A 21,089-nucleotide genomic window follows, 5' to 3' on the forward strand; every position below is an offset into this window, starting at 1 on the left:
GGCAGAGATATACCAGCTCCTTTAGAAAATACCAAAATACATCAGAAGGAATTTAACTTTTTTAATTTGGGAGAGAAAGATTTTTTTTTTTAGATTTATTTATTTATTGCATGTATGAATGTTTTGCCTGTATGTGTGCAATATGAATGCCTGGTGCCTGTGTTTTGGAGGCCAGAAGTGAGCATCAGATACCCTGAAACAAGAGTTCTGGATGCTTGTGAGCCACCCTGTGAGTGCTGGAAATAGAACTCAGGTTCTCTGAAAGAATACCACGTGTTCTGAGTTGCTGAGCCTTCTCTCAGTTCCTATGGAACTGAATTACCTATTCACATATAACCTATGCTTAGGAAAGGCAAGGTGCACACACAAAGAAATTCACCCTATATGACTACAGTTGGAGAAATGTTACTGAACAGCAGACAAAAAAAAAAAAAAAAAATCGCCGGGCGTGGTGGCGCACGCCTTTAATCCCAGCACTCGGGAGGCAGAGGCAGGCGGATTTCTGAGTTCGAGGCCAGCCTGGTCTACAAAGTGAGTGCCAGGACAGCCAGGGCTACACAGAGAAACCCTGTCTCGAAAAACCAAAAAAAAAAAAAAAAAAAAAAAAAAATCTTTATTTTAAATAAATAATCCTAAAGTTAATTTGGGAATTTGTGCCAGGTGTCTGAGAATATCTTAATTCTTGATTATCCAGCACAAAAGATAATGTTTATAAAACTGTACAATGTACTGAGTCATAGGTTTAGTCTGCCTATAGTATAATTTATATTTTTCTTTTAATTCTCAGAAGTTACTGATCTAGAGATAGTTTCAGCGGCCCTCTATATGAGGGAATAGCCTCTATAAAGCTACAATCCTTCCTCTCTGAAAGGTGTGTTAGATATTCCTGATTACAGAAATGCTCCTGGCATCTCTTTTGAGTGCTAGAGGTGCTTTCAAAGATGTACATATTGCCATTTGTGATGCTCAGAACCGGAACGTTTGGCAAGTTTTTGGTGGTTTTCTGTTGTAAGCTATCCTGAGTAGATCTTTGATTTTAAGCATACCGCTTGGGTAAAGATCCAGTGGTCTTTACCCAAGGTTCTCTTGCTATAGGTAGGTCTAGAGAATGCCAGCAGCCAGCTACGATGCTCACTCACTTCATGATGGCACGTCTGGGTCAACTATTTTGTTTGTGTTAGAAACCGTATTTGAAGGGGCTGAGGAGGAAGCTCAGTCGCAATGCTTATCTATCAATGTGAGACACCATAGATCCTCAGTCTCACAAAGAAAAGAAGGGAAGAGGAGGAGGGTGGAAAGCAGATTTTAAAGGGAGGGCATCTGAGTTATAAAAGAGGAGTCAAAGTGACAATTTTTTTTGAGGCGTGTCTTTAGTGCATAGTTGAAGATGACCTTGAATTCTGATCCTTCTGCCTCCATTTTCCAAGCAATGGAATTACAAGCACACACCTCTTAGACCTGCTTTTCCTTCCTACAACTTAGGATAACTGGTAATACCATAGTTACTTAACACCCTTAAAAGTTCCCCAAGTCCATTAATAAACTTTAAATAGTGACAAGCCTGTACATAATCATTTACAAGTATCCCTGTGGGTGGAAGGTGTTTATGCTGTCATGAAATCATTGGCTATTCCTGACGAGAATCTGCCTACAGAACAGAAGGCACCACGTACACTGTCTGCTGGGCACTGGAAATCTGAGCACAACATGGCCTTACTAATGAAGATGAACATAATTTGGAGACTAATTAAAATCGACAGTGTGCTAGCAAAAGAAATGCAAGTCACCTGATGAGATGTGTGCATAGTATCACACAAAGGTTCTCTTAATACCATCTTAATCTTCTGTGCGCGTCAATATACGTGGTGTGCATGCATGTATGTGAGTTTGTGTGTATATATGCATTCATAGGTGTGTGTGTGCGTGCGTGTGTGTGTGCATATGTGAACAGGATATATGTATGAGTCTGTACATAGAGAGAGCAGACATTGACTTTGGGTATCTTCCTTTTTTACTAAGGTAGGGTCTCTCAAAAGAGCTGGCTCTCATCCATCAGCTCCTCTAGCCAGCCAGCTTGTCCCAGGAAATCCTGTCTCTTCCTCCTGAGTGCTGGGACTACAGGCAGACCATCAAGCCCACCCAGATTTGTATGTAGGTATGGGGACACCAAACTCCAATCCCCATGCCTGTACTAGACATGATTTATCCATTGAGCCACCCCCATCCCTTTTAATTTTAAGATCATTAAAACCTAATTCTGGTATCAAAATACATTATTTTAATGAAAAAAATTTATATGTACATATAGGAAATGTCTATTTAAAATATCTTAGTATGCTAAAAGCTATTAAATGTTTCCCTGTCACACTGCACAGACTTCATCTAAAAATATAAGATACAAAGTGTCTAGATTATATATTTATATTTAAAAAACTTAATTCTTACTAAGTTTCAGCTTATGATTCAATAAGTTAACTTACTTGGTTGAGTTTTTTTTCTTTTTATCAAAAATATTGGTTATAAAATGATACAGTATTAATAAAAGCCCAGTTTAATTAAAAAATCAAATAGTCCCTCTGCTATGGAAATATTATAGAGATTTAAATAGTAAGAATTCCATTTAATCCAGAATAATATCAAAGTAAACAGCAGGAGCCATTGGTACTTAGGATTGCTGGACCAGGATTCCTGACCAATAAATTAGGTGCCTATTACAGCACATTTCAAAACCTTGCTCGCTTTTACTGTGTACCCCTGCCTCAGCCTTTGGAGCTGGGATTACAGGCACACACTAGCGCCAAGCAAACCACTGCTTTGTGGCTGAGCACAGTAACTAGTGTTTAAGAGTATCGGAGTTGCTATTAGCAGATAACCTCCACAGTTAACCTGTGTTCAAAAATATACCACCAATAGTTAAAATTCTAGTAGTGTTCTTGGACTTTTACATTTCCCTCAAACAGCAGACATCATTAGCAAGATGATACAGATCAAAACTCACACATTTGTCCATTGATACACAAAATGCATGGGTCCTTTCCCTGACCCAGCTTCATCCCATCTTGACTTCATGTCTGCAGCTCTCCGGACAGACACAAATAGGAAGATCTTTGGTGATCCTTGTGGCTCGCCATTCATTGATCACCCTGATTTGCTGAAACTATACAAGTGTATTTATTTCCTAAGCTTCTTATTTCCGGTCATAACAAAATAATGGTCATCCTCTTCCTTCTTCCGGGCAGTGGGCGTTTTATCTCCGCTGTCTGCCCCCTTACCAGATGAGGGTGGGTCCCTGAAGGAAGTCGGTGGCTTGCTGCTTTTGGGAGGCCCTTTAGCTGAGTCCTGGCCCTTCAGGGCAGTCTTGGCTGACTTCGCCGCGACAGTTTCTGTCTTGGTAGCAGATTGAGGAACAGTCACAATAGACAGCGGGGTACGGCCAGGAGACTTTGAAGAGCCAGGTCCCGGATTCTGGCAGACACCCTTACTCTGAGGTTGCTTTTTGGCAACTGAAACTGTATTCGTACCTTTCGATTCCTGAGTAGCTTTTGCAGAGGACCCTGAGCACACAGAAGCTGGACTATTTAAATTCAATGTAGGCTGAAGTCTTTGTGCTGAGACTGCTCCTGACCTCGGAGTTCTAGAGGGTGGCTGAGACTGTGTCCCTAGACCTATGGCTCTGGTTTGAGAACTGGGCTTGGTCACTTTGGCAGGCGGCTGGAAAGGAGAAAGGTTAGGCCTTCCGTGCATGGCTCCTTTAGGTAGCTTTGGGGACTTGGATGATACATTTATACGTGACTCATCCCTAGAAGAAAGATGATTGTGTTTCAAATGCTTTGGTTCCATTTTTCCAGGAGATTTACTTGGTAAAAGTCTAGACTTAGACAGATCTCTTGAATTCTGGGCTGGAATAGCCTTGGTCTGAGCAGTCTTGGGGAAGGTGACACATTTTCGAGATGACTCTGAGGCACACTGTGCAGTGCTTGGTTTAGACCCTGGATTTAGAGAAGCCAGGGACTGCGATACACTGTTGGAAGGAGCAGTCGTCTTTTTTGCTACGTCCTTCAAAGATGTGACCTTGGGATGTGGAAATGATGCTGGAGAATCTGGCCGTTTAGACCGGGTAGACGGGGAAGCCAAATTACCTTTTACTGACGATGCAGGCAGACGTGCACCTGGCCGACGTACCTGTTTCTCCTTGTTCTTTGGAACACTCACTGGTGTGCCAGGTCTTAAATTTTGTTTCTGAAACATATTAACTGCTGACAAAGGGTTCATTTCTGGAGGCTGAGGCGTTCTGGCAGGGGAATCGGGCACGCTTTCATTAGAAACTCCTTTTTGAAATGCTAAGATTTTTTGTTCTAGTGTAGCAAACTGCAGAATTCGACAGGGGTCATACTTCAGCAAAAATCCCTGTAGCGTATCCCAGCCTCCACCAACACGGACCATAACGTGTTTTCCGTGAAGCATCTGCCCCAAAAGTGAAAATAAAAATGTCAACAGGGAAACTGAGACGTTTATAGCTTCAGTCTGGGCACAATCATGATATGCATTTGCTATGACCTGGGAAACAGCTTCATTTCAAACTGACAGTCAGTCAGTCTGTCTCTGTCTCTCTCTCTTTTTGGTACTAAAATAATAAGTTTAGTATTAGGTTATACAACTAATAATAAAAGCCCTTTACTTTGTAATACAAATATTTACAAATCATTTGTATCCTAAAATCCACACAATTAATATAGAAAACTGAAATAACAATAGTGTTCCATGGATTGAGTACTGACAGAAGGGAAGGAGACAGCAGAAAGCCTCATGGTAGGCAAAAAAGCAATTAGAAAGGACAACTAAAACTTGTATTTTATTTTATTTTATTTATTTATTTATTTATTTATTTATTTATTTATTTATTTTGGTTTTTCGAGATAGGGTTTCTCTGTGTAGCCCTGGCTGTCCTGGCACTCACTTTGTAGACCAGGCTGGCCTCGAACTCAGAAATCCGCCTGCCTCTGCCTCCCGAGTGCTGGGACTAAAGGCGTGCGCCACCACGCCCGGCAAAACTTGTATTTTAAATTTGAAAGTTACAGTCTATCAATTTCATCTTTAAAACATTTATATAAGGCAGGAGAGATGGCTCAGTGGTTGAGAGCACTGACTGCTCTTCCAGAGCTTCTTGAGTTCAAGCCCCAGCTACCACATGGCCGCTCACAACGATCTGTAATGGGATCTGACGCCCTCTTCTGGTGTGTCTGAAGACAGCAACAGTGTACTCATACACATGAAATAAATGAATCTTTAAAACAAAACAAACCACTTATATAAGTTATCCTTGCAGATAAGAATGGCTCTGAGGGATTAAGATATTTGTGGCTAGCCTCAAACTTGCCAGGCTGCCCCGACACAGGTACTTTTGTGGTGATAAAACAAACCCTGGCTCTGCCAATGTGACCAGCTCACCTGAAGATCTTTGTATCTATATGAGCTCAGCTTTACACTGTAGCTCTAAATCCCAGTCTGTGTGCCTCGTGTTTACGACACAGTTAAGTGTGGCTTACTCTTGGTCCTAATCAAAGAACACGCTCTTTGAAGTGAGCCGTGGTGAATGCCAAGTCTATGTAATGGATACGTGTTCAGCACTAATGTCGTTTATTCCCCCTGAGGTTCAGGAAAGAGTCTGGAAGAGGAGGTGGGAAGGGTGTAAGAGTCAGATGACAGGAAGAAAGACTAAGAAATTTCATCTTCTGGGCCAGACACAGCCATTGCAGTAATAAACTCCTAGCTGCTGTGGATGGCTGCACTGAGCCTGTGTAGGACTGGGCCAGTCAGTCAGTCAGGCATGGATGGAGGAGGGGCTTAGGGAACCCTTCCTCTTCCTGCTCACTAAGTGCTAAGAAAGGAAACCACAAGACCCCACAGTCACTTGTCCCAAGTCTCTCTTCCAGTTAGTTTAGCTAATTAATGTTAATAGCCAACTAACCTGCTTCCGTTTGCTATTGATTGCTTCAGGGAGGGGTGAAATTGCCTTCGATTGAGTACCCATTGATGACCCCTGCTGGGCTCCAATGGACGATTCAATCCAATACCTACACTGATGGTCACAGAAGGTCTTAACTAAACTAATTACGTCACAAAACAAACCCAAAAGCCATGAGGACAGAAAGGGATTGGTAGGGAAGATAAAATTGAGTTGATCGGGATGAGGGGCGATAACAAGAGAAAGAAGAATAATCAGAACACATTATATGCATGTGCAAAGCATAAAGAACGCTAACTCAAAGACAGGAAGTGAACTGGCGGTTTCTCTATGAGTTGGATCCAGGGTGGCAATGTGAGGACTCTGTGTGAACTATACTGTGTTTCTGAATCGAGAGAAAACAGCTCTTGTGTTAATATCAAAAGTAGAAAAATGCTAAACGGGTGACATTTTAATGTCTTATCAACAAAAGGAAGAAGCAATCAACTGCAGATGGGGCAAAGGAACGCCTAACGTGGGTACCCTCATCACAAACCAGAGCATGGCCATGACACGGGTATCCTCACCATAGTGCTCTGTGACCTACAACAAAGATCTCGTGCTTCCTCCTGAAAGCACTCTCATCACAAATGGCAGTATTTCTGTTTATTTTCTGACCGCTAATACTGATCTTAGTGGACATTCTATTTTGATCGTTTCTTCTTAGGGAGTTGATGGGAAAATTATTCCCTTAAGAAAATCTGAGCCAGGCAGTGGTGGTGCACACCTTTAATCCCAGCACTCGGGAGGCAGAGGCAGGCAGATTTCTGAGTTCGAGGCCAGCCTGGTCTACAAAGTGAGTTCCAGGACAGCCAAGGCTACACAGAGAAACCCTGTCTTGAAAAACCAAAAAAAAAAAAAAAAAAAAAAAGAAAAGAAAATCTGAAAAATGAAAAAAAAAAAAAAAAAAAAAAGAAAATCTGAAAAATGCAGTAAATTCCCAGAAGCACATGGAAGTATTTTTATTTAACTCTATTCAATGTTTAAGCAGTCTCAGCTGTCTTCTAGTTAAGTTACTTGAATGTTAAAAGCATCTACTCAAACTCACTTAAAATTCCTGGAATCAAGCATTCCATATTTCTTCCTGTACAGTGAAATTCTTCCATGAATAGCCAGCCCCTCTATTCTAATTTGTTTTACAAGGTAAAGGGGGATCAAAAGGAGGTTGGTAAAAAAATGAACCCAATTCCAAGACAAACCTGCATGAATAGAGGCTGTAACCAGAAGACTTACCCTTATAAAGAGAATTTTTTCCCCTAGCCGGTACCGCCCTTCAGATAAGTATTCAATAGAAAACCGATGAGAGCAGCTACAAGGAGGGTCCTCCGCAATGTGTTTAACCTAGGGTTAAAAATAAGCATCAATACTCAGGGCTTACCAGGGAAAGTTTCTATTAAAACTCAAAATGCAATGCTGTTTGATAGGAAGATGAAACTCAAAGATAAAACTATAAAGCCCATTCAACTATATAATGTTTCCCCGCCAGCCCTGCTGGTCTTTAGGCAGCATGAGCTTGTCATTAAGTCTGAACTGTTTAGAGCCCCAAGTAATTACATTTGCCTGGAATCAAAGACTATCTCGTCAGATACAGGCTAAGGAAGAGTTCTCACTTTTCCATTAAGACAATGCTAAACTAACAATGTGGGAGAGAATACCTAGATTTGTCCCAAGTTCCTGTTAAAATAAGCAGAGATGTATGTCTGTATGCTCAGGATTGGGTAAAACCCTTAATATCTCAATTCGAGAAGCATGAAGAAATTGAAAGGGGGAAAAAAAACCCTTAATTCTATCCCTCAAAGATCTTTTTTGATTTATTAAGAATTTCAAACATGCATACAATGTATTGTGACCACATCTGCCTCCAGCTCCCCCATTTCAACTGCTGCCCAACACTTCTTCATGGTCCCCTCCCGACTTCATGACCTTTTTTTTAAAAAAAAAAAAATTTATTGTATGTGTGTGAGTACACTGTCACTGTCTTTAGACAACCAGAAGAGGGCTTCCAATTACATTAGAGATGGTTGTGAGCCACCATGTGGTTGCTGGGAATTGAACTCAAGACCTATGGGTGAGTAGCCATTGCTCTTAACCACTGAGCCATCTCTCCAGCCCCGTGCCTTCTCTTCTCTTCTCTTTGATAATCCGCTGAGTACTCTTAGTGGCTACAGGCTGGTCCATTGGATCATGGCAACCTACATGGGGCCACATACCTGAAGAAATCCGACTCTCCCTCCTGCAACATCTATCAAATGCCAAGCGCTTCTGAGTTAGCAGGGACCTGGTGACCCCATTCATGCTGGAGTGCCGAAGACTGGCTCAATCCTGTTGTGCAGGTCTTATGCAGACAACCAACTACTGGGAGCTTACGAGCGAGCACACCAGTTCTATCTCACAGTGCTCCTCTACACCAGTTCTATCTCACAGTGCTCCTCTACACCAGTTCTATCTCACAGTGCTCCTCTACACCAGTTCTATCTCACAGTGCTCCTCTACACCAGTTCTATCTCACAGTGCTCCTCTACACCAGTTCTATCTCACAGTGCTCCTCTACACCAGTTCTATCTCACAGTGCTCCTCTACACCAGTTCTATCTCACAGTGCTCCTCTACACCAGTTCTATTTCACAGTGCTCCTCTACACCAGTTCTATCTCACAGTGCTCCTCTACACCAGTTCTATTTCACAATGCTCCTCTACACCAGTTCTATCTCACAGTGCTCCTCTACACCAGTTCTATCTCACAGTGCTCCTCTACACCAGTTCTATCTCACAGTGCTCCTCTACACCAGTTCTATCTCACAGTGCTCCTCTACACCAGTTCTATCTCACAGTGCTCCTCTACACCAGTTCTATCTCACAGTGCTCCTCTACACCAGTTCTATCTCACAGTGCTCCTCTACACCAGTTCTATCTCACAGTGCTCCTCTACACCAGTTCTATCTCACAGTGCTCCTCTACACCAGTTCTATCTCACAGTGCTCCTCTACACCAGTTCTATCTCACAGTGCTCCTCTACACCAGTTCTATTTCACAATGCTCCTCTATGACCTCTGGCTTGATAGTCTTTGGGCCTTCCCTTTCTCAATGTTCCCTGAATCTCGGAAAATGGTAAAATTATAGTAGCTAGGAAAAGAAATTCAGTAAATCTATATTTTACATTTTGAAATATGGATAAGTGAAAAAAAAAACATTCTATATCTGCCTTTAAGACAAATTATTGGGTTTCTCATATTTAAAAAAAAAAAAAAAAGTCGTACTTGGCATGCTGGTGCACATCTTTAATCCCAGCATGCAGGAGGAAGGGGCTGGGGAGTGTCAACTGTTTGAGACCAGCCTTGTCTATACTGTGTTCCAGGCCAGCCAGGGTGGCATGGTGAGACCCCCATCTCAAAACAAACCAACAAAAAAAGTCATAACTATTTTCACAATTGCTTATCATACTAAATATATCATAATAGATTCATTGACTTGAACTTAATCCTAATGTTTTAAACATCCTCTCTGGATCCATCCCGTTTAGCTGTGTACTAGAGAGATATTTATGATTGCCTTAGTATCTACCAAAAATAAGTTAACAATTACCAATCCAGAGGCTCTGATAAGAACACTATATTAATAGATTCTATTTCCATATGGTGTTCACTTAACAAGAAGATGTGCTTGTTAACAACTGGGATGGGTCCCTGTAAATCACTCAACAGGGTTCCTCTTGCTCACAGCCTGGGTGCCTTTGTGCATGTGCATCCACATCCATGTCCTGCACACACATGAAACAAGACCCTGAAGATAAAACTTTCTTAAGTTTATAAAATTTCATATTCAATTTGCATATTCAATAGGCTCCAACACAACGAACCAAATAGCAACTGTCCTATATGCTAGGATATCTGCACATAATGTCCATTGAATGTATATACTGAAAGAGGTTATGTTTGGTTGTAGGTCTCACAGTAAGAATTCAGGTCTGTTTCCTCTGTTTTCCCTGATTAGAATATCCAAATCAGAGCTTATATTTGGCAATATGAAGCTGTTAGCGCTAGCAGCCATTGCTAGCAGAGTCTACACAAGGTAATGAGATGTGGATAGCAATTTTTTTAGATCTACTTATTGCATGATTAACAGCACTGAAGGAAATAGCTAAAGAAAACAAGCTACAGTGTGACTGCCTTATTTTCATTCTCCTCACGCCCATTTTTTCCACATACACATATTTTTCATAAAATCAGCATTTTCTCCCTGCTATAAAACTGTCATAGCGATCACATAAAAAGATCAGTCTGTGACAATACTGACTCCTAATTTATCAAGCCTTTGCTCTACTGGAGGGTTTTTATACTACTTATTTTTCCCCATTATAAATAATAGTATAATAAACATCTTTGTTCATTTTTTTACTGAACTCCATTATAATAAAAATGAAGAGAGTATATTTGCTGTTCTTAATATCTTTTTTCACAGTTATACATTAGTTTTCATTAAAACAATAGCAATTTCTAAGTATAGATTCACCATGATTTATACAGCTTTCAGTTTTCCAACTTTTAAAACTTTTGCTATTGGAACAAAATGGGATGGTTATTTTGTTGCTATCTTATATTTCCTTAATTACTAAATTTCAACATTATACTTTCTTCTCGTATCAACATAGTCACTGCACATCTGCCCACTGAAAATGTTTTTCCTATCGAGTGTACTGTCTTCACGTAATACATTATATCAAAATTTTTTATTTAACAAAATGTATTTCAGTTTCCTTTGTGAATTATCATTCTTTAAGGCTTCATGAAGATTTAAATAATTTCTGTCTATTATTTCTGCTTCCCATTCTGATACTTATAATCATCAAATATATCAATAAGGTAATATAGGTAAATACTTTTGAGCTAATAAAAGCTTTTCCAACTAACATTCTTAATCTGTGTTACAAGGTAATCTGAATATTTATTCTATTTTTTTATGTGTGTGTATCAGCGTGATTATGTGTTTTGTATGTTGGTCTGTATACTGCGAGTGTAGACGAATGTGTAGACTCATGTATGTGGAGGCAAGAAGTATATATCTAGCCTGTCTCCTCTTCCTTCTGTTCTTCCTCTTCCTCCTCCTCCTCCCGTTTCTTCTTCTGGGCTCATCAGTTGGCTAGAGTGACGGGCCAGTGAGCTCCAGCAGTGAGTGTCTCTGCCTGCTCCCTCCCACCCTGCTGCACTAGGGTCACACACACACACACACACACACGCCTCCACAGCTGATTTTTATATGGGTACTGCAGATCTGAGCTCAGTCTCTCACACTTCTGCAGTAGGCTCTACCAACTGCTCACCAGGCCCCAGGCAGAATGATTTATCAGAGAAATAATATAAAACAAGAAAAGAAGCACTACTAAATATTTATTACTAATGATCTATTTTTACTGTCAAATAATTTCCTACACTAAACTTTTCTTTAAAATGCTACAAATCTTCTAGTTATTCTAAATTACAGTCAGCAGAAAATGTTTGATATTCCTCCCACATCCATCACTTATACCACAGTCACTGAAGAAGATTTAGAACCTAAAGAATTGATTCTATTAATTTCTACAGAAGGAGCAGGTACTGATGAGAAAACCATCACAACATGGCCCACCATATAACAGTTCTGCATACTGTCTGTTAGGGACAATGTTCAGAAAACCCATCAGTTTATCCTCTCAGCTTTTCTGCCTCCTCTGTCCCCCTAGCATCTGGGTACCATCCACTTAACCTTGCCAACCACCTTGGATCTGTCTCTCCCTCACAATCCTTAAGTAAGTCTTTAATAGGACTTCTAAAACATGGCTTATACTCATTCTGCTTGCTCCATTGCTCACTGCTATGACCAAATTCAACCTCTCATTATCTCACGCTTGGGCTAGTACTATAAAACAAATGCAATATGCAACCAAGAAAGCAATCCTTGATTATTTACAACCCAGATTATAATGCCACCATACTTACAAAATTAAAAAAAAAAAAGAACCCATTTCCTTCTTAAGGCCTTTGCCTGTCATTCTTTGAGTATACATCTATTCTTCACACACACACACACACACACACACACACACACACACACACACCCAGAACTCAGAGAGCAGAGGCTAGTAACAGGGATATATTCTGACTAGAAACTGTTTTCTTTTATACACAGTATTTCCAGTAGCAATTTAAAAATACACAAAACTATAAAACGCCACCCAGCACAGTCCAAAAAGCACAGCGGTAACTTACCGCTTCATGCAGTTCTTCTTGCTGACAGCAGGATTTGGGGATGCTGATGGACTCTTCAAGCCCCGAGGCATTAAGCAAGGTCTCTTCCAACTCAATTTCTTTCTCAAGTTTTACTAATACTGGTGGCTCAACTCCGTATCTGAAAGCAAGCCAGGGGAGATCTGATCACTCGGTGTGTACCCAACTACATCTCTGCAGGTCAAGACAGGTAAGGTTTTATTCCTGGAGTGAAGTCTGCATGACCCTTTTCTACAAATTGTTGCACTGAGACAGCTGGACGTCCTTTTTAACATTTCAGACTGCCCAAAATTCAACTACCATCTCTATATCATAACATATATCTGGTGTTATGTAAAATTTTCAGTATTTTTCCTGGAGTCTTGAAAGGCAGCTTTAAAACAAGCTGGTGGGCAGGAAGGGCTGATGAAGGCATACAGGACACAGGGGCTCAGCCTTCTCACCAAATGGGACCTGCTCGGCTTTGAATGGCATGGTTTTACCCATTCTTAACCCGGAAATGTTAAGTAGCATTTCTACAACTTCACATGAAATGAAGATGAGGCCAAAGAAGACAGCAAATGTTGCTGTATGTTCATGTAGATACAAGTAAATAAGACAGAGAAGGATAAGACAGGAAATTGGGCTACTCCATTTTAATCAAGAATCATGTTCTTTGGGTATAGAAACTAAGATGAACTGGAAGTGGTTTAAAGGTATTTAGGATTTTGAAATTCTGAAATGTTGAGAAATACGCACCTTGACACAATCCGACCAATCTCAAGAAGACAAAGGTACACTTGTCTGGGATCTTTATGTAAAACTGGGGGAAAAATGAGAGCAAATGTTTTAAGACTCAGATGTAAGACAGGAAAGACATTCTGACAGAGGCTAGAGTATAAGAAAGAAAAATGAAGACAGCAGGCTTACTTGCTTAGAGGAGACTCAGAAAGCACATTTTTACTCTCTCTATATAACTATTTCTTCTGTGCTAAAAAAATTAAACTAGAGAGCAAAAAGGAATGGCCCAGGTATTTACTTGTACAGCATTTCAGATTAAAAAAACGTATGGATTTAATAGCAGTTACATTATAGTAAGGGCTGGGGAGATGGCTCAGTCATGAATGTCAAATAAAAGACCCGGAGTTCTGGTATCCAGCCCCAACAGTCAAGTATGGGCCACACATCTGTAACCACAGTGCTGAGACAGATAAACACAGAAGATCCCAGGGCTCAATGGCTGCCCAACCTAGACAAACCAATGAGCTCCAGGTTTAGTAAGGAACCCTGGCTCAAAAATAAGGAGAACACAGGAGACCCTTGACCTCTGCCCTCCTCTGAATACATTACAGTACAGATCTCTTGGCAGGAGATGCTGTTTGAAGAGACAGGTCACCTCAACTTTGTATAGTTCTCAAACTTTACAAAAACAGGAAGCAGCAATTCCTAACTTTCTCTCTGATGCATCATTATCTTCAAAACAAAGACAAAAGCCAGAGAAAGATACAAGAAAACCGAAAGCCAGTGTCGAAGCCCCACAGATATAAGCATAACCATCTTCAACATGCTGGCAACACAACCCAGCAGTGTGCAGTGGACAAATACAATTTGTGCCAGGAATGCAAACAGTTGAATATATGAAAATCAACCAACGTAATTAATAGAAACAGTGGTCCTACATCACACAAAAAGGGATGACATACAGATTAAAGAATTTCAAAGAATCTAACACCATTCCAATGTGTGAAAAAGACAAAGCAGGGGTAGGGTGGGTAGGGGGATTCTCAATCTGATAAGGGGGTCCATGAAAAAGCCGCAGCTAATAGCACTCTAATATCATTTACATTTAAGGTAAATGGTGGAAAACGTTCCTCCTGAAGCCAGGCTAAAGATAAGGGTACCACTCCGATCCGATCGATCTGCTCTGGTCAACATCATAGTTTGTGGCCTCAAAACAATACAAGATAAACAGGTTAAAACCTGTACCGCCTTTGTTAAGCAATGATACTTAGATACAACAAAAGACAAAAAATAAAGAAAAGAGACAAACTTAAGAACTTTAAATTTAGCCGGACGTGGTGGCACACACCTTTAATCCCAGCACTCGGGAGGCAGAGGCAGGCGGATTTCTGAGTTTGAGGCCAGCTTGGTCTACAGAGTGAGTTCCAGGACAGCCAGGGCTATACAGAGAAACCCTGTCTCAAGAAACCAAAAACAAAACAACAAAAACTTTAAATTTGGGACTGGAGAGATGGCTCAGCAGTTTTGAGCACTGACGTTTTTAGAGGACCCAGGTTCATTTCCCAACACCCATGTGACAGATGGAAACTGAATTCCAGTCTAAAGGCATCTGACACTCTCTTCTGGCCTCCAGGTAATACGTGATACACAGACATACATGCAGACAAAACACTCATATATATTACATATAATCATATATGTAATGTATGTAGTAAATATATAATACAACAAAATTTTAAAAATTAAAAAAAACTACACATCCCAGGATAATATTAAAAAGTGAAAGATGGAAAAAAAAAATACTTGCAAATTATATTTGATGTTGTAAAGCATTTAGAATGCACACAAAAGCTTTGTAGGTCCATAAAAAAGATAAATGACATAACTTTAACAAGAGAGCAAAGGAGGAGAAGTAGAAGGAAGAGGAGGAGAAGGAGAAGGAAGAAGAGGAAGAGGAGGAAGAAGATGAAAGGAGGAAGAGGGAGAGGAGGAGGGAGAGGAGGAGGAGGAGGCAGCAGGAGTCTGACACTTTTCATAGGCCTCGTGTTAGCTTTGCCAGGACAGTACCTATGACTACCTTTTCCTTAGAGTTAGAAACCTTAAGGAACTCTGGACCCAGTGGAACCCAACGTTCAATGTGTTCTGAGCACATACCCTGGCTGCACCAGCACAAAGGGCTGTCATTCCTTCAGGTATGAATAGCATCTGTTATACGCACAAAACCAATCTGTCTCCTCTGAAACAGGTCCTGCTAGATACACAGCTCAGGCTGAGATTATGTAAGTGTATAGGTGTGTACCAACGTGCCTGGCTATAATGTATTACTGTTTAAAGCAACAGAAAGGCCTCCATTCGAATTTAACATCTACAGAAATAAAGGAATTGATCATGAAATATTTCCAACCTGTTTTTATAAATATCCCAAGTACTTTAAAATAGTATAGTTCTTTCATAAAATTACTTTGAGTGCCAAGCAGATGTTAAGAAAAAAAGAAAGAGAAAAGAAAATTATCACTTCAATGCCTACAAACTGGCACTGACAGTATTTTTCTTAGTCCTACACTGCCCTTCAGCACGCTGGAAGATGTCTTCTACATTTAAAAACTAATGACGTTCATAGACCATTTCAAAGTAAGCTACAAAGGGGAGAATTCAAAGCGGTACCCCTTCCTTTGATCCCTAGTAGCTGGATGCGCTACTTAATCAGCTACATTGTAACAATCTGCACACCTGGGCTCACAGCTCAGCAGCCTCCAGGGCAAACCACTGAGCCCTACTCTACACCGAGCAAAGGGAGGCAGACTGATGCACAGCAAGCAGGCTGCAGTCTAGCCAGGACCAGGCCACACTAGCAAATTCGACTAAGAGTCTGTTTGCTTTTAATCACCACCATAAATCAGGAGCTGTAAACAGCATCAGTGATAAAACCTCTGTCTAGAAATAGTGTCGCCTTGGCGATAAAGCTCTTACCACAGCATTACATGTTCCGTGCATGTGCATTTCTATACATGCATATGTATGTATGTACACATCGATAAATGCTTTGGAATGTGTGTGTGCACAAGTATGTGTGTGCATGTGTGTGTTTGTGTTGTGTGTGTGTGTAAAGCAGCCAGCCAGATGCTCCCTTAGGACCACATAGACGTTTCTTTCTGCTGACTTAAGAAAATGAGAAAAAATACATCAACAATTTTTTAGTGGAGCATGCTTTTTGTTGTTTGCTTGCTTGCTTTTTTTGAGACAGGGTTTCTCTGGGTAGCCTTGGCTGTCCTGGTTGTTGTGTTTTATAAACAGATGAGGAGAGAAGGACTGTGTTTGGCGGATGTGCAGTCAGGTGTCGGGGGAGGGGAGCCATGCTGGGGCATCCCTTCCCCCTAAGGGACCAGCCACATGATGGTGTAGTATAGAATAGAGTTTATTCAGGGCGTGGGGAAGGGAGTTGTGAGGGTAGAAGAGACAGAGAAAGGCAGAGAGAGAGAGAGAGAGAGAGAGAGAGAGAGAGTAGAGGGCGGCCATGAGTACATGGAGAGGGGGGAAGGGGCGAGAGGACAGAGAGAGAGCAAGAAGGCAAGAGAGCAAGAGAGAGGGAGGGGGTAAGCAACCCCTTTTATAGTGAATCAGGCACACCTGCTGTTGCCAGGTAACTGTGGGGTGGAGCCTAGACAAAATGCTAACACTGGTACTTTCTGGAGACCAGGCTGACCTCGAACCTCTGCTTCTGAGTGCTGAAATTAAAGGCGTGTGCCATCACCGTCCAGCTTGAAGCATGAGTTCTTTAACAAAATGGCAAAAATATCATTCTTTCTAGATAATAAAGATGGCAGCTATTATTTACAATTAAGTCTGAATACTAAAAGCACAGCTCACCTGTTACTTCTGTAATGATTTGGGTAAAGAGGAATTGCTACTAGTTTAGACCTGCTAGAACCAATCCTCGTGAAAATAGTAGAGCATCAGTGCAGAATCTTCTAGCAGCCAACTCGAGAGAATGCTAGATATAGAAGCCCATTAAAATAAGGGAAAGGCTTACTACATTTGATTAGTATCTGATTTTTCCACTGTTTCACATACAAATGCAGCATAAATTGTATAAGTAACTGTGAATGGCACTTTGAGTCACTGTTTAGAAACTCAGAAATGAGGGACAGACACACACGGAACCATCCTAACAAACACTGACGGTGTCCGACAGCAAGAGCTCTTACCTAAACCTTCAGACTCAAAGAGGTAAGTCTCGTCAACCCCGATGTGCCGGCACCAGTGAAGAAAGTTGGCGGTGTTGTCTCTGGCAAAGAATGAGCCCGAGGCAGCATCTTTCTTACAGGGCACTTTTCTCATTGGAAAGTTCTGGAAAAGACATGAGGATAAACAAACAAACAATCGATATTTTCATTAGGAGTTCATCTCAGTATGACAAAGTAAATGTTAAATGTATTAAATGTTCCTAAAGACTGTACAGATTGGAGGGAAAATAATTATTCTTCAAAAATAATTTTCTTCTTTAACGTGTTTTCCAGAACAAATATTCCTACAAAAAATGATCTACTCAAAATTAGTGGTAGAGTCAAGCTTCTTTAATCCTTTATAAAGCAGCACACGAACCTCAAACTTTAAAATGGTGGCCTGGTAATGACAAAGCATCTACAGAGTGTTTCCACACAGTTCAACATGCACACAAGACTATGCTATGCTACAGTCTAACAAATCCTCGGTGTTGCTTTCTTCTTCAGACTCATGAAGAAAGAGACTATGAAATTCAGTAGTTGCCCATCCTTAAATTCAGGTTCTTTGGTGACCACAGTCTCAGAAAACTCTATGCTTTTATTTGTGTGGGTTTAACTGTCTGGCTCAAGAGAACTGTGACATTTCTGCCGGGGTTAGGGCAGAGAAGCGGGGAGTTCTTTTGCTTTTGAACTTGGCAGCTCATAACAGGTGATGCTTTTAATGTAACAGGTATAGTGGCTCTTTCTCCACCACTGCCAGTGTCTCTCCCTAGAGACAACTGCTATTACCAAGTCTAGGCGTCTCCTTCTGGGTGCTATCATTTTCCAGAACTGAAATAGCCTTCATGCATGATTAAATACAGAATATATTATCATTTCCAAAAATATACAAATAAATATAGCAAACTACAAAGATGATTAGTATTAGCTGAAATCCTCTCGCTGACATTTCAATAGAACATGTCTGTGCAAAGGTACGCATGTGTGCCTAGAGAATGCCATACAGACAAGATTCTGCAAACTGATTTGTGTGCTCGCAGTAGTGTGCATGCACGTTTAAAGTATGTATACTGGATAGGCTGTGGGCATATTTAAGACTTAAAAAGAACACATTTAAATAATCATTTCTAATAAATACATAATATTTCAATGTGTTTAGCTACCACAATTAGTTTTTACATCCCTATTGATAGCAAGTTATTTTTAACATTTGTATTATTTTTATCTATGCTTCCCTTAGAACAAATTCCTAGAAGTAGAGAATTTCATATACCAAAGGATGTCCTCTCGGTACTACATATATGGATACCTGTGTGCATGTATGCATCTATATAGACATCTCACTTTTTACCCTCCAACAATGATATCATTTTATATTTTGCTAATGGCATGTCCAGGCTCCAAACTCTCAAAAACACTGAACATTTGATAAAAAATACTCAAAACTTTACCACCAAAGCAGCAGATGAAGCTAGAGAGATGATGACGATGATAATAATAATAAAAATAACAAAGATATGACCTGTGTGCCACCTTAGGGTTTCCATTGCTATGATGACACACCATAACCAAACGCAAGAGGGGGAGGGAAGGGTTTATTTGGCTTATACATCAGTATCAACTGTTCATCACCGAAAGAAGTCAGGCAGGAGGGCAGGAACCTGGAGGAAGGAGCTGATGCAGAGTCCCTGGAGGAGTGTTCTCACTGGCTTGCTCACCATGCCTTCTCAGCCTGCTTCCGTATAGAACCCAGGACCACCAGCCTAGGGATGGCACCACCTACCGTGGGCTGGGCCTTCCCCCATCAATCACTAATTAAGAAAATGCCTTGCAGCTGGATCTCATGGAGGCATTTTAAAATAGAAGCTTCCTCCTTCCAGGTAATTCTGGCATGTGTCAACTGGACATAGAACTGGCCAGCATAGCCGAAAACAACCACAAACCCTGCTTGCTGCAAGTAGCAGAAGATCTCATAGCTGGGGAATAAGAGTAGTCTAGGGTGGTACCTCTGCCCAATCTAGGTGTGCAGCTTATAAATAATGTAACAGAGTTGTGTGTCATTTGCACGGACTCATTTGGGTTGGAGATTTCCTGCAACACCCACAGGCACCAACATGCTCATGAAGATTTGTTTTTTAAGACAGGTTCTCTCAGTGAACCTGGAACTCGCTGACTTACTAGGTGGACTAGTAGGCCACTGAGCCTTTGGGAATCTGTCTGTCCTTGTCTCCTAGCCCTGGCATCACAGGCACAAGCCACCATATTCATCCTTTACATGCGTGCTGAGGCTCTGAACTCAGGCTCTCATGGTACATGACAAGCACTCTGTATGTTACATGTTTACTGGTACATGATAAGCAACTGGGCCATCTTCCAAGCTTCAAGGCTAATGTTTCCTCCTTTAGTTTATAAATAGTATCTTTCAAATGTTCAAAAAATGAAATCCATTTTTAAAGCCAGGTATGGCTGGAAACATAAAGGTATAGGCTGGAAGCACAAGGGACCGTGAGGAGCAGAGAGGAAGAGCCAACGTCCCTGCTGTCAGTACTCACCCCTGGCTCGTCAGAGTGGCAGGCTTTCACCATGTTCTGAAGAACATTGATTAGCTGGCACAGCAGCACTCCATTATCGAGTTCTTCCAATAATCTTTCTGCCTTGATGTCAACATCTAAAAGCACATTTTTAAAAGCTAAGACACATCTAGAAGCAGCAAAGTCAAAACCAGTGGCTAAAACTGTAATGCAGTCAGGTAACATCTGGAAAACTAAACAAATACCAGATGAGACACTAAGTTACCCTTTAAGAGGTAGAGTAAAACAAGTAATGTTGAGTTAAATCAAAGACAAAAGAAAGTTAGGGTTGAATAAAGTTGAGGAAAAACATATGTACACTTATGTTAGGTAAATTCACTGCACATTAATATCACTTGTACAAGAAAAAGTGTTCTCTATAGATAAGATGGATTTTGTTATAATTTATAGATTAAATACAGGAGGAGAATAACTGGGGAGATCGACTTTTACCTCTAAAATAGCTTCTTTAAAAAGCACTTTACATTATAAACTTTAAAAGCTTTCCCATTATCGAGCAGATACCAGACAAAACCAGAGAAACGGCTTATTGTGTGGTTATCTTAGGAGGGCCTCAGTCCATCTTCAGGTTTTTCCTTCTCATAAAAATCTCAGAATGCTATGTGAAAGTCTGGAGCTAAGTGATTTGAGGGACTCAAGAGAAAGCTTACTCAGTAAAGTCTGTGGTCCTGAGTTTGGGTCCCTGGAACCTACATAAAGTGAGGTGTGATAGTGTGCCTGTGGTGTAGTCAGGCAGAGCTCAAGAGCTTGTAGCCAGCTGGGTTGGCAAGCACATGGTGTCTGTCTCTGTCTCTGTCTCTCTTACACACACACACACACACATCCACACACACTCACACACACACACACACTCACATGTATACATCCACACACACACCTGTACCTACATACAGGCACACATATACATGCACATGTACACATACCCATACATGCATACACATGCACACATACTCATGCATACATACATATGCACATATACACATACCCACACATATATATGCACACATATCCAAGCATACATACACATGCACATATGCACATATACATATGCACATATATCCAAGCATATATATACATACAAACATACATATGCATACATACATATGCACATATACACATGCACACATACTCAAGCATGCATACACATATGCACATATTCACATATACACATGCACATACCCATGCATATATACACATATACACATGCACACATACACAAAACAAAAAGTGATATTTTTCACTCAATGGGAAGAAAGTTCAGAGCACTCATCACAATCCTGAATAGAAAAAAT

The 21,089-nt window shown here is 40.8% G+C and overlaps 1 protein-coding gene across 5 annotated transcripts in view; it reads right to left on the minus strand.

Moving 5' to 3' along the window:
- Positions 1-637: 637 nt before the first annotated feature.
- Gas2l3 (growth arrest specific 2 like 3) overlaps positions 638-21,089 on the minus strand; it is a 33,508-nt gene continuing 13,056 nt past the window's right edge. For all 5 annotated transcript variants that reach the window (XM_029482692.1, XM_021173861.3, XM_029482693.1 and 2 more), the window contains 6 exons: positions 19,759-19,874; positions 17,189-17,330; positions 13,002-13,065; positions 12,246-12,384; positions 7,238-7,345; positions 638-4,464 (listed from right to left, as the gene is read on the minus strand). In XM_029482692.1, coding sequence (XP_029338552.1) covers positions 3,172-4,464; positions 7,238-7,345; positions 12,246-12,384; positions 13,002-13,065; positions 17,189-17,330; positions 19,759-19,874 — 1,862 coding nt within the window. In that variant the 3' untranslated portion in view covers positions 638-3,171. The remainder of the gene's footprint in view (positions 4,465-7,237; positions 7,346-12,245; positions 12,385-13,001; positions 13,066-17,188; positions 17,331-19,758; positions 19,875-21,089) is intronic.

This window comes from Mus caroli, unplaced genomic scaffold, assembly GCF_978045245.1.
Source record: "Mus caroli unplaced genomic scaffold, Mus_caroli_1 scaffold_9, whole genome shotgun sequence".
Classification (NCBI taxonomy): Eukaryota; Metazoa; Chordata; class Mammalia; order Rodentia; family Muridae; genus Mus; species Mus caroli.